General features: G+C 43.1%; 1 protein-coding gene across 1 annotated transcript in view; it reads right to left on the minus strand.

Annotated features, from left to right (window-relative positions):
* zgc:162872 (BAR_ACAPs and ArfGap_ACAP domain-containing protein) overlaps nucleotides 1–16,208 on the minus strand; it is a 50,282-nt gene extending 34,074 nt beyond the window's left edge. The window contains exons 1-5 of the mRNA XM_034165599.1: nucleotides 16,140–16,208; nucleotides 11,010–11,135; nucleotides 2,902–3,021; nucleotides 1,897–1,950; nucleotides 1,760–1,818 (exon numbers count right to left, since the gene is read on the minus strand). Coding sequence (XP_034021490.1) covers nucleotides 1,760–1,818; nucleotides 1,897–1,950; nucleotides 2,902–3,021; nucleotides 11,010–11,135; nucleotides 16,140–16,208 — 428 coding nt within the window. The remainder of the gene's footprint in view (nucleotides 1–1,759; nucleotides 1,819–1,896; nucleotides 1,951–2,901; nucleotides 3,022–11,009; nucleotides 11,136–16,139) is intronic.
* Nucleotides 16,209–16,630: the final 422 nt, after the last annotated feature.

A 16,630-nucleotide genomic window follows, 5' to 3' on the forward strand; every position in this document is an offset into this window, starting at 1 on the left:
GTGTACCCAACATGTCCAAAAAGGGGTAGGGTGAAGCATCAGCTTATTTATCTCTACACCTTCTTCCCCACAACCAGTAATACCCTTTGCCACATATACACATAGATTCCTACACACCTAAACCGATATCAATATATATATATATACATATATATACACATACACATACATATATACATACACACATCAACATACATACACATATACATATACATACACATATATACACATATATATACACAAACATAATATACACCTACACATACCTACTTACATACAAATACTATATATTTACAAGCCGAAGCAAAAAACAAAAACACCCTAACCCTCATTACCCTTCCTCCTCCCTATACCTAGAAAAAAACATATTTTTGTACCGCTGTTGAACTGGTTCATGCTTGGACATTGCTTGAGCCCCACTCCCAATCTGTTCCACATCCTCACACCACAGACAGAAATACAGAAACCTTTTAATGTTGTTCGTGCCCACTGATGCTTTAAATTAAATTTCCCCCTCAGACTGTAATCCCCTGATCTGTTAAAAAAACATATTTTAATATTTGCTGGAAGTAAATTGTTTATTGCTTTATACACAATTTGTACTGTTTGAAAATGAACCAAGTCTGTGAATTTTAAGAATTTGGATTGTAAAAATAGTGGATTTGTATGATCTCTATAGCCAGTATTATGAATAATTCTTATAGCTCTTTTCTGCATTACTGATAGTGATTGTGTTGTACCTTTATAAGTATTACCCCATACCTCTGCACAGTACTGTAAATATGGTAAAACCAGTGAGCAGTAAAGAATGTGGAGTGAGTTGTGGTCCAGAATATGTTTCGCTTTGTTTAGAAGCCGTTGACACTACTTCTTTTCTGTTGAGCACAGGATGCCAAAATTTTTTTTTAAATGTTTAATTAAACATGTTTAATTTTTGGTGTCCAACTGGCTTCATCCTTTGTGTCCCTCGCAGTGTTGTGGTGTTGAGCTACATTGTCTCGCCACTAGGTTGCAGCTACATGGTGCCATCATGACACCGCACAACGCAACTCAAAGTGGGCCTGGTGTGAAAGGGGCTTTAGAGTTAGAGAAGAACTAGCTGCAGCTGAAATAATGATTGCTGACCAGCAACAAAGGCTTTCTGCATGGATTCAATGGCCTGAACACGAGTTGAAACACAGCAATAAATAAGTGTGTCATCAGCATAAAAATGCAAATTAGCAACAGCCACATTACATTCCGAATCATCAATATAAATAATAAATAAAAAGGGACCCAATACAGAACCCTGTGGCACCCCTTGCAGACAGTAACAAATTCAGAACACAGACCATCATATTTAACTCACTGAGTACTGTCACTGAGGTAGTTTGAGAACCAGGCGACTGCTTGCTCTGAGAGTCCTGATTGAAGGACTCTAAGTTTTAAAATATCACAGTCAACAGTGTCAACGCTTTTGACAAATCAATAAAAAGTGATGCACAGTGATGTTTCTTGTCTAATGCAACAATAATGTCATTTACCACTTTCACTGCAGCTGTGATGGTGCTGTGTTTTCTCCTGAAGCCTGACTGACACCCCAATAAAATGACATTTGAATAGAAAAACTCCTTTACTTCTTCACTCACAAGCACTTCAAGAATTGTGGCCAGCAGTGATAGTGATACATATTGGTCTACAATTAGTTAAAATCACTGGGTCACCATCTTTTAATAAAGGGAGGTGGGCGTGGTGGACGTGGTGGGCGTGTTGGACTCACTGTGTGCAGAGATTGGTCAGCTGCTGGCCAATGGCTCTCTGAATCTGATCAAACAACATCTGAGGGCAGAAAGACAAACAATGAGAAGACCTCAGTGAGGTGAGAGAAACGGCGACGGTGGTGACGGAGATACTCACGGTGTGAAAGCCGACCAGCTCCTGCAGACCCTGGTTGAACTGGACCAGACAGTGCTGACAGGAAAGGAAGAGACATAGAAAAATACCTCACAGGCTGTGAATTTATTCCACTCAATCAAAGTTTGTGACTCTTTGAAGTGACAGTCGTGTCTGTTATTTGTTTGTTTTTTGAGCTATTTTTTGAATCTCTATGGCCACTCTGTGGACATCTGGTCTGAACTTTGGTCCTGTCAGTGGAGGCAGATTTAAGTTTTTTCATTCGACCACACACAAATTACTTTTGAATGGTGCTGGACTTCTAGCCCCGCCCAGTTCTGGTGGCCTCGACAATGAGGATCATGCGTAATAAAGTGCACCACATGCAGTACTGGATCGTAGGATTAATGGAGTCACTCAGTGGGTCTGCAAAGTTTCTGTAAACAAATCCATACAAACTGCTGCATGTGTGACAGAGGCCAGCAAGAGTCGCTGTGCAGCGGTCATCAGTAAACCTCACAGGACTCTCTGAGTCCGGGCTTCTGCTTAGAGGGTCCGCCTCCCACACTGGAGATAATGAGGGAAGCGAGTGGGAGGAGCCAGCACATACAACACAAGGCAAGAGAGAGTACAAGCTGCTACACATGTTCAGCTCTGGAATGTGGGGTTTGAAAGTGGGGCCCGGTGAGACTTTTGTTTTGGGGTCAGGGTTCAGCACACTGACAGACAGGCCCAGCTGCTTGTCAAGCCTTGTGGCTAATGACTGGGTCCTGGTGGCCACCAAGTTTGGTGGTCACCACTACATCTGTAGTAGTTGGTGTACTACTAGTATCTATAGCAGAGGTTTTCAGTTGACTGCAGGTTTACTCTGTAACCACCAACTCCAGCGGCTGGTTACCATCACTGTGAGCACATGGGACCAGCTGAAGACCTCTGATCTATCCTACTGACAGGGTGTCTAAGGTGCTGTTTGTTTATTTTTACCAAAATAATGACAGTCATTATTCTTACGAACATGAAGGTCCGTACAGTGATGGCGCCGTCGCTGTTGTTGCACATGGAGAGCTTGGCCAGGCCGGACAGGAAGAGCTGATTGGCTGCAATGTACGCTTGTCCCGCCTCCACCATCTTACTGCACAGCGTCTTCACCTAATTGGTCACAGAGTCCAAAATCATCTCAAAATGTGACCGTCAGCATCTTACACAGAGGCAACTTTTAGCTAATGTGCAACATGGAAAAGCAAATAAAGAAAATAAAGAAAGTTGGCACTTCCCAGCCACCGTACCGGTGCTTTCCAGTGGATTGTTTGCTGTTGTGACACTCCTCTGAACTTTACACAGTTGTATACGTTTCCTTTGAATCTTATTTAACTTCAGTCCTGTTGTGAATCATTGACCCCCCCCCCCGTTTCTTTAATACCTCTGTGGGTTTTTTTTTTGTGTAATTGTTGTGAATTTTAGCTCAGTACTTTACTCTTTTGTTAATCTTAGGAGTGGTTTACTTGTGGGAGTGTTTTTTTTTTCATTTTCTTTCATTTTCTTTTTACTGTTCCAACAAGTCTAATACAGTCTCTTGCCCAGTTCCGGATCACTGCTGTAGTATTTGCGCTGCCGTTTCTCGTAATGAGCATGAATAAGCTAATACTTGGTACCAATGGAAAGACTGATGTTTTGTCTACAAACGACCACAAGCTCGACCGGATCCAGCCGTCCTTATGATCAGCAGAGGAATCCAAACATCCCGGTCTCCGTGGTGTGCACGTGTTTTCTCACTCACTCATTCCTGCAAGTGTGGTAGTAACGATCTCTAAGACGTAGCAAAGGTGAGTTAGCCATTCAGTGTTTTTGGTTCTAGAGTGGGAAAATACTTACTTACTTGGGTAGAAAATGTCAGTGTGTTATGTCTTGCTGTTTAATTGCTGCACACATTTATCTCTGACTGAAAATGTGCCGGTTGTGGATCACTGAAGCAGCAGCCTCGTGTCAGTAGTTGTGATCCATGTGGACTTTTTTATTCTTCTCTACAAGAGTCAGACAGAAGTCAGACTTCCAGAGCAAGAATTTTAGCTGAGGAAGCTTCTCTGATTTGAAGTGGAACGTCCTCGCGTCAAGGAACCCAGTCCAGTCGAAGATTCAAGCTTCTCTACTGTGGACTTTGGGGCTCATCTCAACAACACGAATGGGCATGAATGTGGGGGGCTTTTACTTTTTAATTCCGGAGAAATCTCATCTCCACACTCCACACACATTTTATGCTCATAAAAACGTATAATGGCGCCTTTCAAAACGAAGTAAATTCTCATTTAATAAGTATAATTTATATCATTTTGCGTTCAAAACACATTCTCGGGCACAGTGTGTATCATTCTGCATTAGAAGGGCTCCAACCAGATGCCAGGAATGAACCCAAAGTGACACAGAGTGTCGTGATCCGGAACCAGCAAAAGTGGTCCATTTCCAGTAAATATATGCACCACACATAATGTGGCTTCACACTTTAAGTAGAAAGGCTACTCCATCCAGACTTCTTCAGCTAGATAACATCCAAATACACAATATCAATCAATCAATTTTATTTATATAGCGCCAAATCACAACAAACAGTTGCCCCAAGGCGCTTTATATTATAAGTCAAAGCCATACAATAATTACAGAAAAACCCCAACGGTCAAAACGACCCCCTGTGAGCAAGCACTTGGCGACAGTGGGAAGGAAAAACTCCCTTTTAACAGGAAGAAACCTCCAGCAGAACCAGGCTCAGGGAGGGGCAGTCTTCTGCTGGGACTGGTTGGGGCTGAGGGAGAGAACCAGGAAAAAGACATGCTGTGGAGGGGAGCAGAGATCAATCACTAATGATTAAATGCAGAGTGGTGCATACAGAGCAAAAGAGAAAGAAACAGTGCATCATGGGAACCCCCCAGCAGTCTAAGTCTATAGCAGCATAACTAAGGGATGGTTCAGGGTCACCTGATCCAGCCCTAACTATAAGCTTTAGCAAAAAGGAAAGTTTTAAGCCTAATCTTAAAAGTAGAGAGGGTGTCTGTCTCCCTGATCTGAATTGGGAGCTGGTTCCACAGGAGAGGAGCCTGAAAGCTGAAGGCTCTGCCTCCCATTCTACTCTTACAAACCCTAGGAACTACAAGTAAGCCTGCAGTCTGAGAGCGAAGCCCTCTATTAGGGTAATATGGTACTACGAGGTCCCTAAGATAAGATGGGACCTGATTATTCAAAACCTTATAAGTAAGAAGAAGAATTTTAAATTCTATTCTAGAATTAACAGGAAGCCAACGAAGAGAGGCCAATATGGGTGAGATATGCCAGCAAAAAAAAAAAAGTTAGCGGACTGAAAGTTAGCGGAACTAAATTTAGTGGAAGGGAACTGGTCCACTGATAGTTTTCAAAGTTAGTTTCATTAATTAGGGATTAGCGGAACTGTGCTCACCACTGTCCTTGCCAAGTCTCACCCTTCTCTGTTTATCTTTATTTACTGTTAATCGCTGTTGTGCATTTGAATACTGAACAAACTTACACTGTAGTCAGAAACACAACACACACAGCAGATCATGCAACAGCGCACACACACAGCAGATCATGCAACAGCGCACACACACAGCAGATCATGCAACAACGCACACACACAGCAGATCATGCAACAACGCACACACACAGCAGATCATGCAACAGCGCACACACACAGCAGATCATGCAACAACGCACACACACAGCAGATCATGCAACAGCGCACACACACAGCAGATCATGCAACAGCGCACACACACAGCAGATCATGCAACAGCGCACACACACAGCAGATCATGCAACAACGCACACACACAGATCACACGACAACACTCACACGCACAGCAGTCATGATGGTTTTGTCAATATTAAAAGAAGACAGCTTCCTCAAAGAAAACAGACGCTGATGCCCTTTTCTACATACAGCTTCACAGTTGGTCTCAAAGTTCAGTTTACAGTCTATTGTCGTCCCAAGGTACTTGTATGACTGCACAAGTTCCACCTTCTGACCCTTATGACTGTGCGCTCAGATGGACAGGGGTTCTTTCTGAAGTCCACAATCATATCCTTAGTCTTTGAAATGTTAAGCTGAAGGTGGGACTCTTCACACCACCTGACAAAGTAGTCAACAACAGGTCCATGACTGGTTTCATTATCTTGCAATAATCTGACAATTACAGAGTCATCTGCATATTTTAAAATGCTCCTGCATGCTCTGACACGTTTGTATACAGGATAAAAAACAAGACGCACCCTTTACCTGACCCGCTGCGTCCGCTCAGTTAAAAAGTCAAGAATCCAGCCAGCAAGATTCTTACTTAAATTAAATTAAATTGATCTAAAAGCCTATAGGTTAAAATATGTGGATGGATTGTATTAAAAGCAGAAGAGAAATCAATAAATAAAAGTCTAGCATGCACACAGCAGATCATGCAGCAACAGACAGTCCGCTTCAATAATTCCTACAGCATCATCTGAAATTTTTGCCTTCTTAAAATTTCACCAGTGACCACATGGTCTGAGAGAACGAATCTGCAGATTATTCACTCCCCATTGACTCATCTGGCTAAATAAACATGTTTCTGTGCCAGAAGCAAAACAGGAACCGAACTGTCCCCACTGGCGTGTACGATTGGGTCTTGATTAACAGAAGTAGGAGTTTTTCATCCTATCCCAAGATGTATCTCCTACTGTTAACCTCACTTCAGAGTCTTGTATTCATGCGGTCACCCTTTAGTTGCAGGAATCTCCACCATAGGCCCATGTGGCTAAGCAGACTGCATGATCTCGATTCCTGGTTTCTTTCAAACTTGGTCGCTGCACACACAAAGTGGTGTTTCAATTCAACAAACACTTATTGGAATTAAATGAGTTCCTTGCTCCCTCAGCCTCCTCACGTCTGACAGCAAATAGTGTAAAGATTTGATTCCATTTTAACATTAACCCACATTATAAGTTCTTTTAGATTTCATCAAACATCATGGCAAGGCAGAATAAGAGTTTGCACTAGCAGCGTTATTAAGTTGAACTCTTGTTTGTGATGCCTATCTCTTCAGACTATGTGAGTGGCGATGAAGAAGCAATCAGGAGTCAGACAGATCAATACGGAGAGATTTACTGTTGGTTGAAGCCAATGAGATGCCTCTGGAGAAGTCGGCGATACAGCATGCAGTGTACCACCAAATATCTCAGACCTGTTTTAAAGACCTCTGCCATAATACAAGAAGAATCATCACACAGACATGGCCAGGAGCTACTCAGGGCCATGATTGGATGTTTATTAGAGAACACCACAAACCGGGCACCAAGCCCTACGGGGCTTCCTCCGCCTAGCCACAGTCCGAAAGCCGTCCTCACACAGCGGCGTTTCTAGGCTGATGCTAATGGGCTCGCTAACCAGCCCAACACTAACCTCATCTGGAGTGCCCGTAACATCTAACTCCATTGAGCTAAGAAGCTGTTCTAACTCACGGACACGGCTCTCTAAGAGAGCCACCCTATCTTCCAACATCACTCAGGATTTACGGAGGGTGTAAAGTAGGTAAAGTCGTGTACTTTGTGCACTAGGAAATTCAAGAGTGTAGCCAAACAAGCACGAGCTAAACAATAATGGATAAGTTAACCACTCCTAAGGCTTACACAAGATTCACACAGACGTAAATAAATGAATTAAAATTCACAGCAGTTACACTGAAAAAGTAGCAGAAGTACAGATGGTTTCCCAGTTCCGGATCACCTTTTTTAAAGTCCCGCTATACGGAGCCATAATGCAGCTGAATGTCCTTTATTGAACTAAAAGTAAGCAGGCTTACTTGTAGTTCCTAGGGTTTGTAAGAGTAGAATGGGAGGCAGAGCCTTCAGCTTTCAGGCTCCTCTCCTGTGGAACCAGCTCCCAATTCAGATCAGGGAGACAGACACCCTCTCTACTTTTAAGATTAGGCTTAAAACTTTCCTTTTTGCTAAAGCTTATAGTTAGGGCTGGATCAGGTGACCCTGAACCATCCCTTAGTTATGCTGCTATAGACGTAGACTGCTGGGGGGTTCCCATGATGCACTGTTTCTTTCTCTTTTTGCTCTGTATGCACCACTCTGCATTTAATCATTAGTGATTGATCTCTGCTCCCCTCCACAGCATGTCTTTTTCCTGGTTCTCTCCCTCAGCCCCAACCAGTCCCAGCAGAAGACTGCCCCTCCCTGAGCCTGGTTCTACTGGAGGTTTCTTCCTGTTAAAAGGGAGTTTTTCCTTCCCACTGTCGCCAAGTGCTTGCTCACAGGGGGTCGTTTTGACCGTTGGGGTTTTTACGTAATTATTGTATGGCTTTTGCCTTACAATATAAAGCGCCTTGGGGCAACTGTTTGTTGTGATTTGGCGCTATATAAATAAAACTGATTTGATAGTGAGTAAAGCTTAACGGTCAAAAACATCTGTAAAACCTAAAATCCTACATGTTTATTTCTGTCGTTTGTTTTGCAGTAATTGTCTAATTACTGCAAAACACAAGCTCAGTCCTCCCCCAGCAGAAGGTGGCAGAGGGGCTGCCAGCTGTTACTGCAAAGAAGAAAAAAATATGTCATTTATTTTCAACATGCTGATGCTCAGACAGTGGGCAGGAGACATGAAATGCAACACACCTTTCACTCATTCACATATGATACTGCACATATTTTTTAAAGTAATGCACTCATTCTGAAGGTTTGAGCATTAAACAGATGCATGTACTGAAAGGCATTATGGGAAATTAAAATGATATGCTCTCATCACTTCCCCCACCCCTGCAATCAAAATGCAGAGAACACAGCCATCTACAGGATGGGAGTGTGAATAGACCAACATATTTGTGAATCTCAAAGTCAGTTTTATGCTCAGAACGTCTCAATATAAGTGGATCATTGATCACACGCATTGTAAAAACCAACACACAAGTTACAGGAAATTTATAGGGGTGTCAAAATTGGCTTTTTTTTTGTTGTTGTTGTTTATTTCGGTTTCACGATAGTATCATTTTAAAGTACCACAATTCACCCCATTGAGATATCCCATAATCCCTTGTGCAGCAAAGAGTTGCTGCAGTCAAAATAACACTGAGAAACTACATCATGACAATTGCAAATGAACATTATATGACCAAAATGTAACTTTTATGCCTTTCATAACATTTTTAAAGAGACTGCTGCATGAGACCCTGAAAACTTACTAAAACAAATATTCCAAATATTCTGTGTCTGCTACGTTTAACCTGCATGGAACTTCAAAAACACAAACCGAATTTCAAACATTATATTTTCACATATATATATATATATATATATATATATATATATATTACTGTGGAACAAACAGTGCTGTAAAAGACAATAAGCAGGATGTTAAAGAGCAAACTTCAGTTTCCTCCAGAACGACATGAACATGAAGCGACCGCGGCTCACAGCGATTCCCTGCCCACTGTAAATAACAGAGAAACAACCAGACGGAACGACTGCAGCAGCGCCACATCAAATTTTGCCAGAAACTGGGCGACACCCAGTTGGAAACCATTCGGATGATTCAGACGGCTTTCGGTGACTTTTCAGTCGTGTGACTATCTGAGAAATTGTGGAAGAGGTGGGCATGTCACAACATGTCCTGTGAGACTTAAACATGAAGGCGCTTTTGCTCCACCGTCAGCAGCAGCATGAATTTCATCTCAACTCTTTTCATGGCAAATTCTTCTGTCACAGTGGAATGTACCGAAAAAGTGCTGATGTCCACCTCTTCCACAATTTCTTGGATAGTCACATGATGGTCCCACATCACCACAGCGTTCACTTTGGAAATGATCTGGTCATTTCAGCGCATTGATGGCCGACCGGAGCGTGGCTCGCTCTCCACCGTTGTGCAGACGTCTTTAAACCGGTTGTACCGCTCCTTAATCTGTGTGATGCCCAGAGGATCGTCACCGAAAGCCGTCTGAATAATCTGAATGGTTTCCACCTGGTTGTCACCCAGTTTCTGGCAAAATTTGATTCAGTAGCGCTGCTCCAATCGTTCCGTCTTTTTCAACACATGTCCCACACAAAGGCTGCTTACCAGCAAATGACGCAATCGACAGGCGTGAAAAAGTTCACGCATGCACACGAAGGTTCAAGGTTTGCTCATGCAAGCACACGTGATTCAAATCCATCAGGTTTTTGCAAAAAATAAAAAGGTTTAATACTTTTCTAACAGACCTCGTAGTTGGTTTTAAATGAAACCATAAAAACCATGAAAGGCACTTTACGCTTCATGTCTTCTGCCCACTGTCTGAGTGGAAGCATGTTGAAAGTAAATGATGCTTTTTCTTTTTTTTGTAGTGGCGGGCCGAGTGCATAAAGACAGAAGCTCTGACGTTTTGTTTGCTTTTGGTTTGTGATCACCTTTGAATTTACCCAGCAGCACTTGCGGTGCTTAAACTCAAAGCTGGCTTAGCCAACTGTGTACCGAGTCAATACTAAAAGTTAGCGGTTAGTGGTTAGCTGTAACGTCGGCTAAATGTTTTAGCAGTTTATTGTTATAAAAGTGATCTTTTCAGTGAGCGGATTAGTAGCTAGCGAAGCTAACCTTTTGGTTATCTCTGCCCACCACTGAGCAAGGAAGTGGATTTTCATGCTGAAACTGTAGTTTGAGAGCAGCTGAAGAAAGCAGAGATCCGAGTGAGAGAAGGAGAAAGTCTTTTGGACTATCGACTCCTGGTTCAGGAGTCGATAGTTCTACTGAACCTGCCAACTGAACCTGATAGTCACTATCAGGTTCAGTTGGCAGAATGAAGGGCTGGAAGTATGTGTGTCCTTTTTCAAACATGATGTGTGAAGAGACGAGAGGCAGGTGGCTGTATGAAGGCTCATTCAGAGAGTGCAAGTTTGAATTCTAAAGTTAGAGAGTTAGTGGAGCAGGGGCGGTGGACAAGTGGTTAATGCGCTTGGTTTCAGTGCAGAAGGTTCCGGGTTCAAATCCCACCCCTGCCATATTTCTCCATGTAATGTGGAGTTGCGTTAGGAAGGGCATCCGGTGTAAAAACCTGTGCCAATTCAACATGCAGATCCACCTTGGATTTGCTGTGGCGACCCTGAGTGCAAACAAGGGAGCAGCTGAAGGGACTTACTTTATAGTGGAGCGTGTGTTGCTGCCAGATAAGTGCCCTCCTTCCTGGGACGTGAGTTACATGTGACTGTGTGGCAGATCGTGTGAGAACTGCAGCATGAACGGGTGAACCTGAAGCTGAGAGAGACTATTCACAGAAATGTGATGAGAGACATTTGCCTGTTTTGGAATCAGCACTGCAGACTGGCAATGCTGGAATGACACAGACTAATCAAAACACCGCTCCGACCGTGTTGAGGCAGAGGTGAAGACTATGATGTCTGAATGGTTAAAGAGACGTCCTGCTAATGCTCAAAATGCTTGTATGTGCTGGGGCATTCTGGGTTATTTGTGGATAAGGATTTTCCTTTTTGACACTATGCAAAACTGTAAACAAGAACAAGAGCTTTCTGATGTCCGCCAATCCGGATCCGGATCACCTCCAAAATTCAGTGGAGTCTTCCATGCCCTAATATCTATCTGTGAAGAAAATTTGGCAAGAATCCACAAAGTAGTTTTGAAGTAACCCTTCAAAGCCTGTATCAAGGGAAATCTTGATCCAGAATCCAGATTTGGATTTGGATCACCTCCAAATGGGTTAATGGGTTCTTTCATGGCCCAATATCTATCTGTGGTGAAAATTCTGTCAAAATCCGTTTAGTTTTGATGTAATCCAGCTAACAGACAGACAGACCAATAAATAAACACTGATCGTTGTTTACAACCATCAGCTCAATTTGTTACTGTAACTTCTTTCTATAATTTACTTCCATTATTGAGTTATGAATTTTCACCTTAACTTCATGAGTTATTGGCATTTTAACACAAGGTTGTCAGCCAGCTGAGTGAAATGTAAACTTAACCTCTTGTTACGACCAAAGGGACACAACATATTTATTAAGACACAGACAACAGAGGAAAGAGTCAAACAGTCAATTTGATTAATTATTAAGTAATTCTTCCTTCTTCTTGATTTATTTCATTTAGGTAGACTTCTTTATTAAGATTTCACTTACATCCCCGTGTCCCAAAAAGAATCCAAAAGTTACAAAACAAAGTTGGGGCCTGAAACAACAGGTGCAGCAGCGGGCCAACCGTATACAGGGCCGCTGAAGCCGCTGCAAACACCGGACTAACAAAAAAAGCAAAAACCCCTAAACCCAATCAAAAGAATATCTCAGAATAACGTGATAATTTGTTATGTCAGAATAACGTGATAGTTGCATATCACGAAATAACGTGATAATTTCTTGTTATAACATGATAATTTCTCATTATAACGTGAAAATACCGCATCATGAAATAACATGATAATTTCATATCACGAAATAACGTGATATTTATCACGTTATAACATGAAACTTATCACGTAATTACATGATACTGAGCCAAATATTTTTTAGGGCTTGGCAGCTCAGAGCTTCCGTACGGTCCCACCAGGCCCAAAAGAGAAGAAAAAATCCAAAAACTACTCACAGGTCAGGCTCAGGCCTAAGGCTTGAGGCCTGAGCCTGACAGCTGATGGCTGTGCGTGCTGACGAGCCACGCCCAGACCGCGGCACAAAGTGAGCTGGAGAAGGTGAGAGAGAGAGAGAGAGAGAGAGGAGAGAGAAACGAACCAGCAGACAAGCCTATTTATAGGCTGACGGAGGGGGCGTTTCCACAAAACCACAAAAAAATACCCACAAAAATCTATAGACGAAAAAAAACAAAAACAAACAAACATACTTATAACCTGAAAAATAAACCAGAAAAAAAATATTAATACAAAAATAAGAATGTAAGGAATCACAAGCCCAGCACATAACACCCCCACCCAAAAAATACTGAATAGGATCCTAAAAAAAGAGATCCATTCAGTGAAAAAACAAAAAACAAACCTACAGCCGTGAAAGCACATCAGCCACCACATTGTCCTTTCCACGCATGTGCTGTACCACAATATTAAAGCACTGCAGCCATAAAGCCCAATTCATCAGCCTCCGATTCTTATTACACATGCGGGCCAGGATCACGAGCGGGTTGTGATCTGTAAAAACAAGGACAGGCACGCTGGAACCACCCACATAAACTTCAAAATGCTCCAAAGCCAGAACCAAGGCAAGAGCTTCCTTCTCGATAGTAGAATACCACCTCTGATGTTTATTAAGCTTCTTCGAAAAATAAGAGACAGGATGTTCAACCCCATCAGCACCATCCTGCACCAGGACAGCCCCTACCCCTGAATCACATGCGTCTACGGCCAACTTAAACGGCACATCAAAACAAGGCGCGGCCAAAACAGGAGCAGACACCAGCAAAGACTTGGTCTGCTCAAATGCAGACTGACACAAGTCAGACCAACAAAAATCTACCTTTGGACTAAGGAGATCAGTCAACTGCGCAGCAACTGCTGAAAAATTCTTACAAAACCCCCTATAGTACCCCACCATCGCCAAATACCGATGCAACTCTGTACAAGTGGTGGGAACAGGGTGCACATGACCTCTCCCCACCATTTTCCCAAGATAGGTCACTGTCGCTTGACCAAATTCACATTTTGAAAGATTGACAGTCAAATTAGTCTCACTCAGATGCGCAAAGACTGAAGCCACATGGTCTACATGCTCAGCCCACGTTTGAGAACAGATCACCGCATCATCAAGATACATTGAGGAAAATAAGTATTTGAACACCCTGTGATTTTGCAACTTCTCCCACTTAGAAATCATGGAGGGGTCTGAAATTTTCATCTTAGGTGCATGTCCACTGTGAGAGACATAATCAAAAAAAAAAACAACAATAATCTGGAAATCACAATGTATGATTTTTTTAAATAATTTATTTGTATGTTACTGCTGCAAATAAGTATTTGAACACCTGTGAAAATCAATGTTAATATTTGGTACAGTAGCCTTTGTTTGTAATTACAGAGGTCAGACGTTTCCTGTAGTTTTTCACCAGGTTTTCACACACTGCAGCAGGGATTTTGGTCCACTCCTCCATACAGATCTTCTCCAAATCTTTCAGGTTTGGAGTTTCTGCTCCCTCCAAAGGTTTTCTATTGAGTTCAGGTCTGGAGACTGGCCAGGCCACTCCAGGACCTTGAAATGCTTCTTACGGAGCCCCTCCTTATGTTGTATGGCTGGGGGGGCCTGGCTGCCTTTTTGTTTCTGTCTTTTGTCCTGTCTTTTGTTTTTCCTTCCAGGTGGCTTGCATTTGGGACTGAGTGGCTGTGTAGCTGAGTTTATCAGGACCTCACCCTGATCACCTGAGGCTGATCACCTGCGGCTCGTCAGGACTCACAGCTGTGGTGCATCTACATGGATTGGAACATGGTGGCATTTAAGACTGGAGTACACAGTGTGTATTTGCCAGAGACTCGACCTTGTGACCAGACGGGTGAGATCGTCGTCTCGGGAGCCATCTCATCATCAGTGGATGCAGAGAACGTCCAGGTTTGATGCATGGTCTGTGAAAGAGGAGGGGGTGAGGTCTCACGCTCGTCAGCACACTTCCTGAGGTACATTAGATTTTGTGACTAACATTTATACAGTCAGTAAATGTGGTGTCCCTCACACCTTATTATATTGAGCTGTATGTTGGTCGTGTAATCAGCTTCCACTGCAGTGGAGTTTTGTGAACTGGGTGTTCCATGCCTGCAGGGTGGGAAGCTGATTAGTAATTAAGCCAGGAAGTGTTTGCTGTTTGTGCACCTTTGAGCGTTCTCTCTGTGTGTTGAGTGTGGACTCACATAATGATTCCTTCTTTCACAGACTCGGTTTGTCGCGGCCACCTGGGGGGTGTCGGCGGGGTCCTTGGGTCCGAATTGGTTCTGGCTCCGGACCGTTAGCGCTGCTGGGAGCGCACCGCAAAACCACCATGCCAGACCTCGCACTTTTATATTTTTTTCACAGCACTGTTATGTTCATTAAACTCTGTTATCCTTTGTACCGTGCTCTGCTTATTTTATACTGGGTCCTTCAAACGCTGGTCGGTTCTCCGGGCTGCGTCCGACACATAACACCTTAGTTGCCCTGGCTGTGTTTGGGGTCATTGTCATGCTGGAAGACCCAGCCATGACCCATCTTCAATGCTCTTACTGAGGGAAGGAGGTTGTTTGCCAAAATCTCGCAATACATGACCCCATCCATCCTCCCTTCAATATGGTGCAGTCGTCCTGTCCCCTTTGTAGAAGAGCACCCCCAGAGTATGATGTTTCCACCCCCATGCTTCACGGTTGGGATGGTTTTCTTGGGGTTGTTCTCATCCTCTAAACATGGTAAGTGGAGCTGATTCCAAAAAGCTCTATTCTGGTCTCATCTGACCAAATTACCTTCTCCCATGCCTCCTCTGGATCATCCAGATGGTCACTGGTGAACTTCAAACGGGCCTGGAGATGTGCTGGCTTGAGCAGGGGGACCTTGCTGTCCTGCAGGATTTTAAACCATGACAGCATCATGTGTTACTAATGTAATCTTTGTGACTGTGGTCCCAGCTCTCTTCAGGTCATTGACCAGGTCCTCCTGTATAGTTCTGAGCTTTCTCAGAATCATCCTTACCCCACAAAGTGAGATCTTGCATGGAATCCCAGACTGAGGGAGATTGACAGTCATCTTGTGTTTCTTCCACTTTCTAATAAATAATCTTAACAGTTTTTGTCTTCTACCAAGCTGCTTGTCTGTTGTCCTGTAGTCCATCCCAGCCTTGTGCAGGTCTACAGTTTTGTCCCTGATGTCCTTAGACAGCTCTTTGGTCTTGGCTATGGTGGACAGGTTGGAGTGTGACTGACTGAGTGTGTGAACAGGTGTCTTTTATACAGGTAACAAGTTCAAACAGGTGCAATTAATACAGGTAAAGAGTGCAGAATAAGAGGGCTTCTTAAAGAAAAATTAACAGGTTTGTATGAGACAGAATTCCTGCTGGTTGGTAGGTGTTCAAATACTTATTTGCAGCATTTTTAATAATTTATTTGTATGTTACATACAAATAAATTATTAAAAAAAAAAAATCATACATTGTGATTTCCGGATTGTTTTTTTTTTAGATTATGTCTCTCACAGTGGACATGCAGCTAAGATGAAAATTTCAGACCCCTCCATGATTTCTAAGTGGGAAAACTTGCAAAATTGCAGGGTGTTCAAATACTTATTTTCCTCACTGTATGCCTCACAAAAGAGTACACCACGTTCATAAGCCGCTGAAACGTCGCTGGAGCATTATGCATCCCAAAAGCCATCATCGTGTACTGAGGAAATCATCGGGTGCAACAAAGGCAGAGCTCTCCTGGGCACGTGCCGTCAGAGACACCTGCCAGTATCCCTTTTGCAGATCCAGCTTCGTGACAAACTGGGCAGCTCCAACATGATCAACACAATCCTCCATTCGAGGCAGCGGGAAACAATCCGGCCTCGTCACCCCATTGACCTTCCTAAAGTCCGTACAAAAACGGTCCTCTCCATTGACTTTAATGGTTAAGAGACACGGCAAACTCCACGCACTACCGCACTTCACAGCAATACCGTGCTCCACCATATACTCCACCTGCTTCTTCCAGACAAACAGCACTGTTTGTCTGGATTTACTCTACAAGGATGTTTTATGGGTTTAAAATCACCGACATCAATATCGTGACTGAGCACATACGTCTGAGTGGGAGTATCA

The sequence above is a fragment of the Thalassophryne amazonica genome, unplaced genomic scaffold (genome assembly GCF_902500255.1).
Source record: "Thalassophryne amazonica unplaced genomic scaffold, fThaAma1.1, whole genome shotgun sequence".
Taxonomy (NCBI): domain Eukaryota; kingdom Metazoa; phylum Chordata; class Actinopteri; order Batrachoidiformes; family Batrachoididae; genus Thalassophryne; species Thalassophryne amazonica.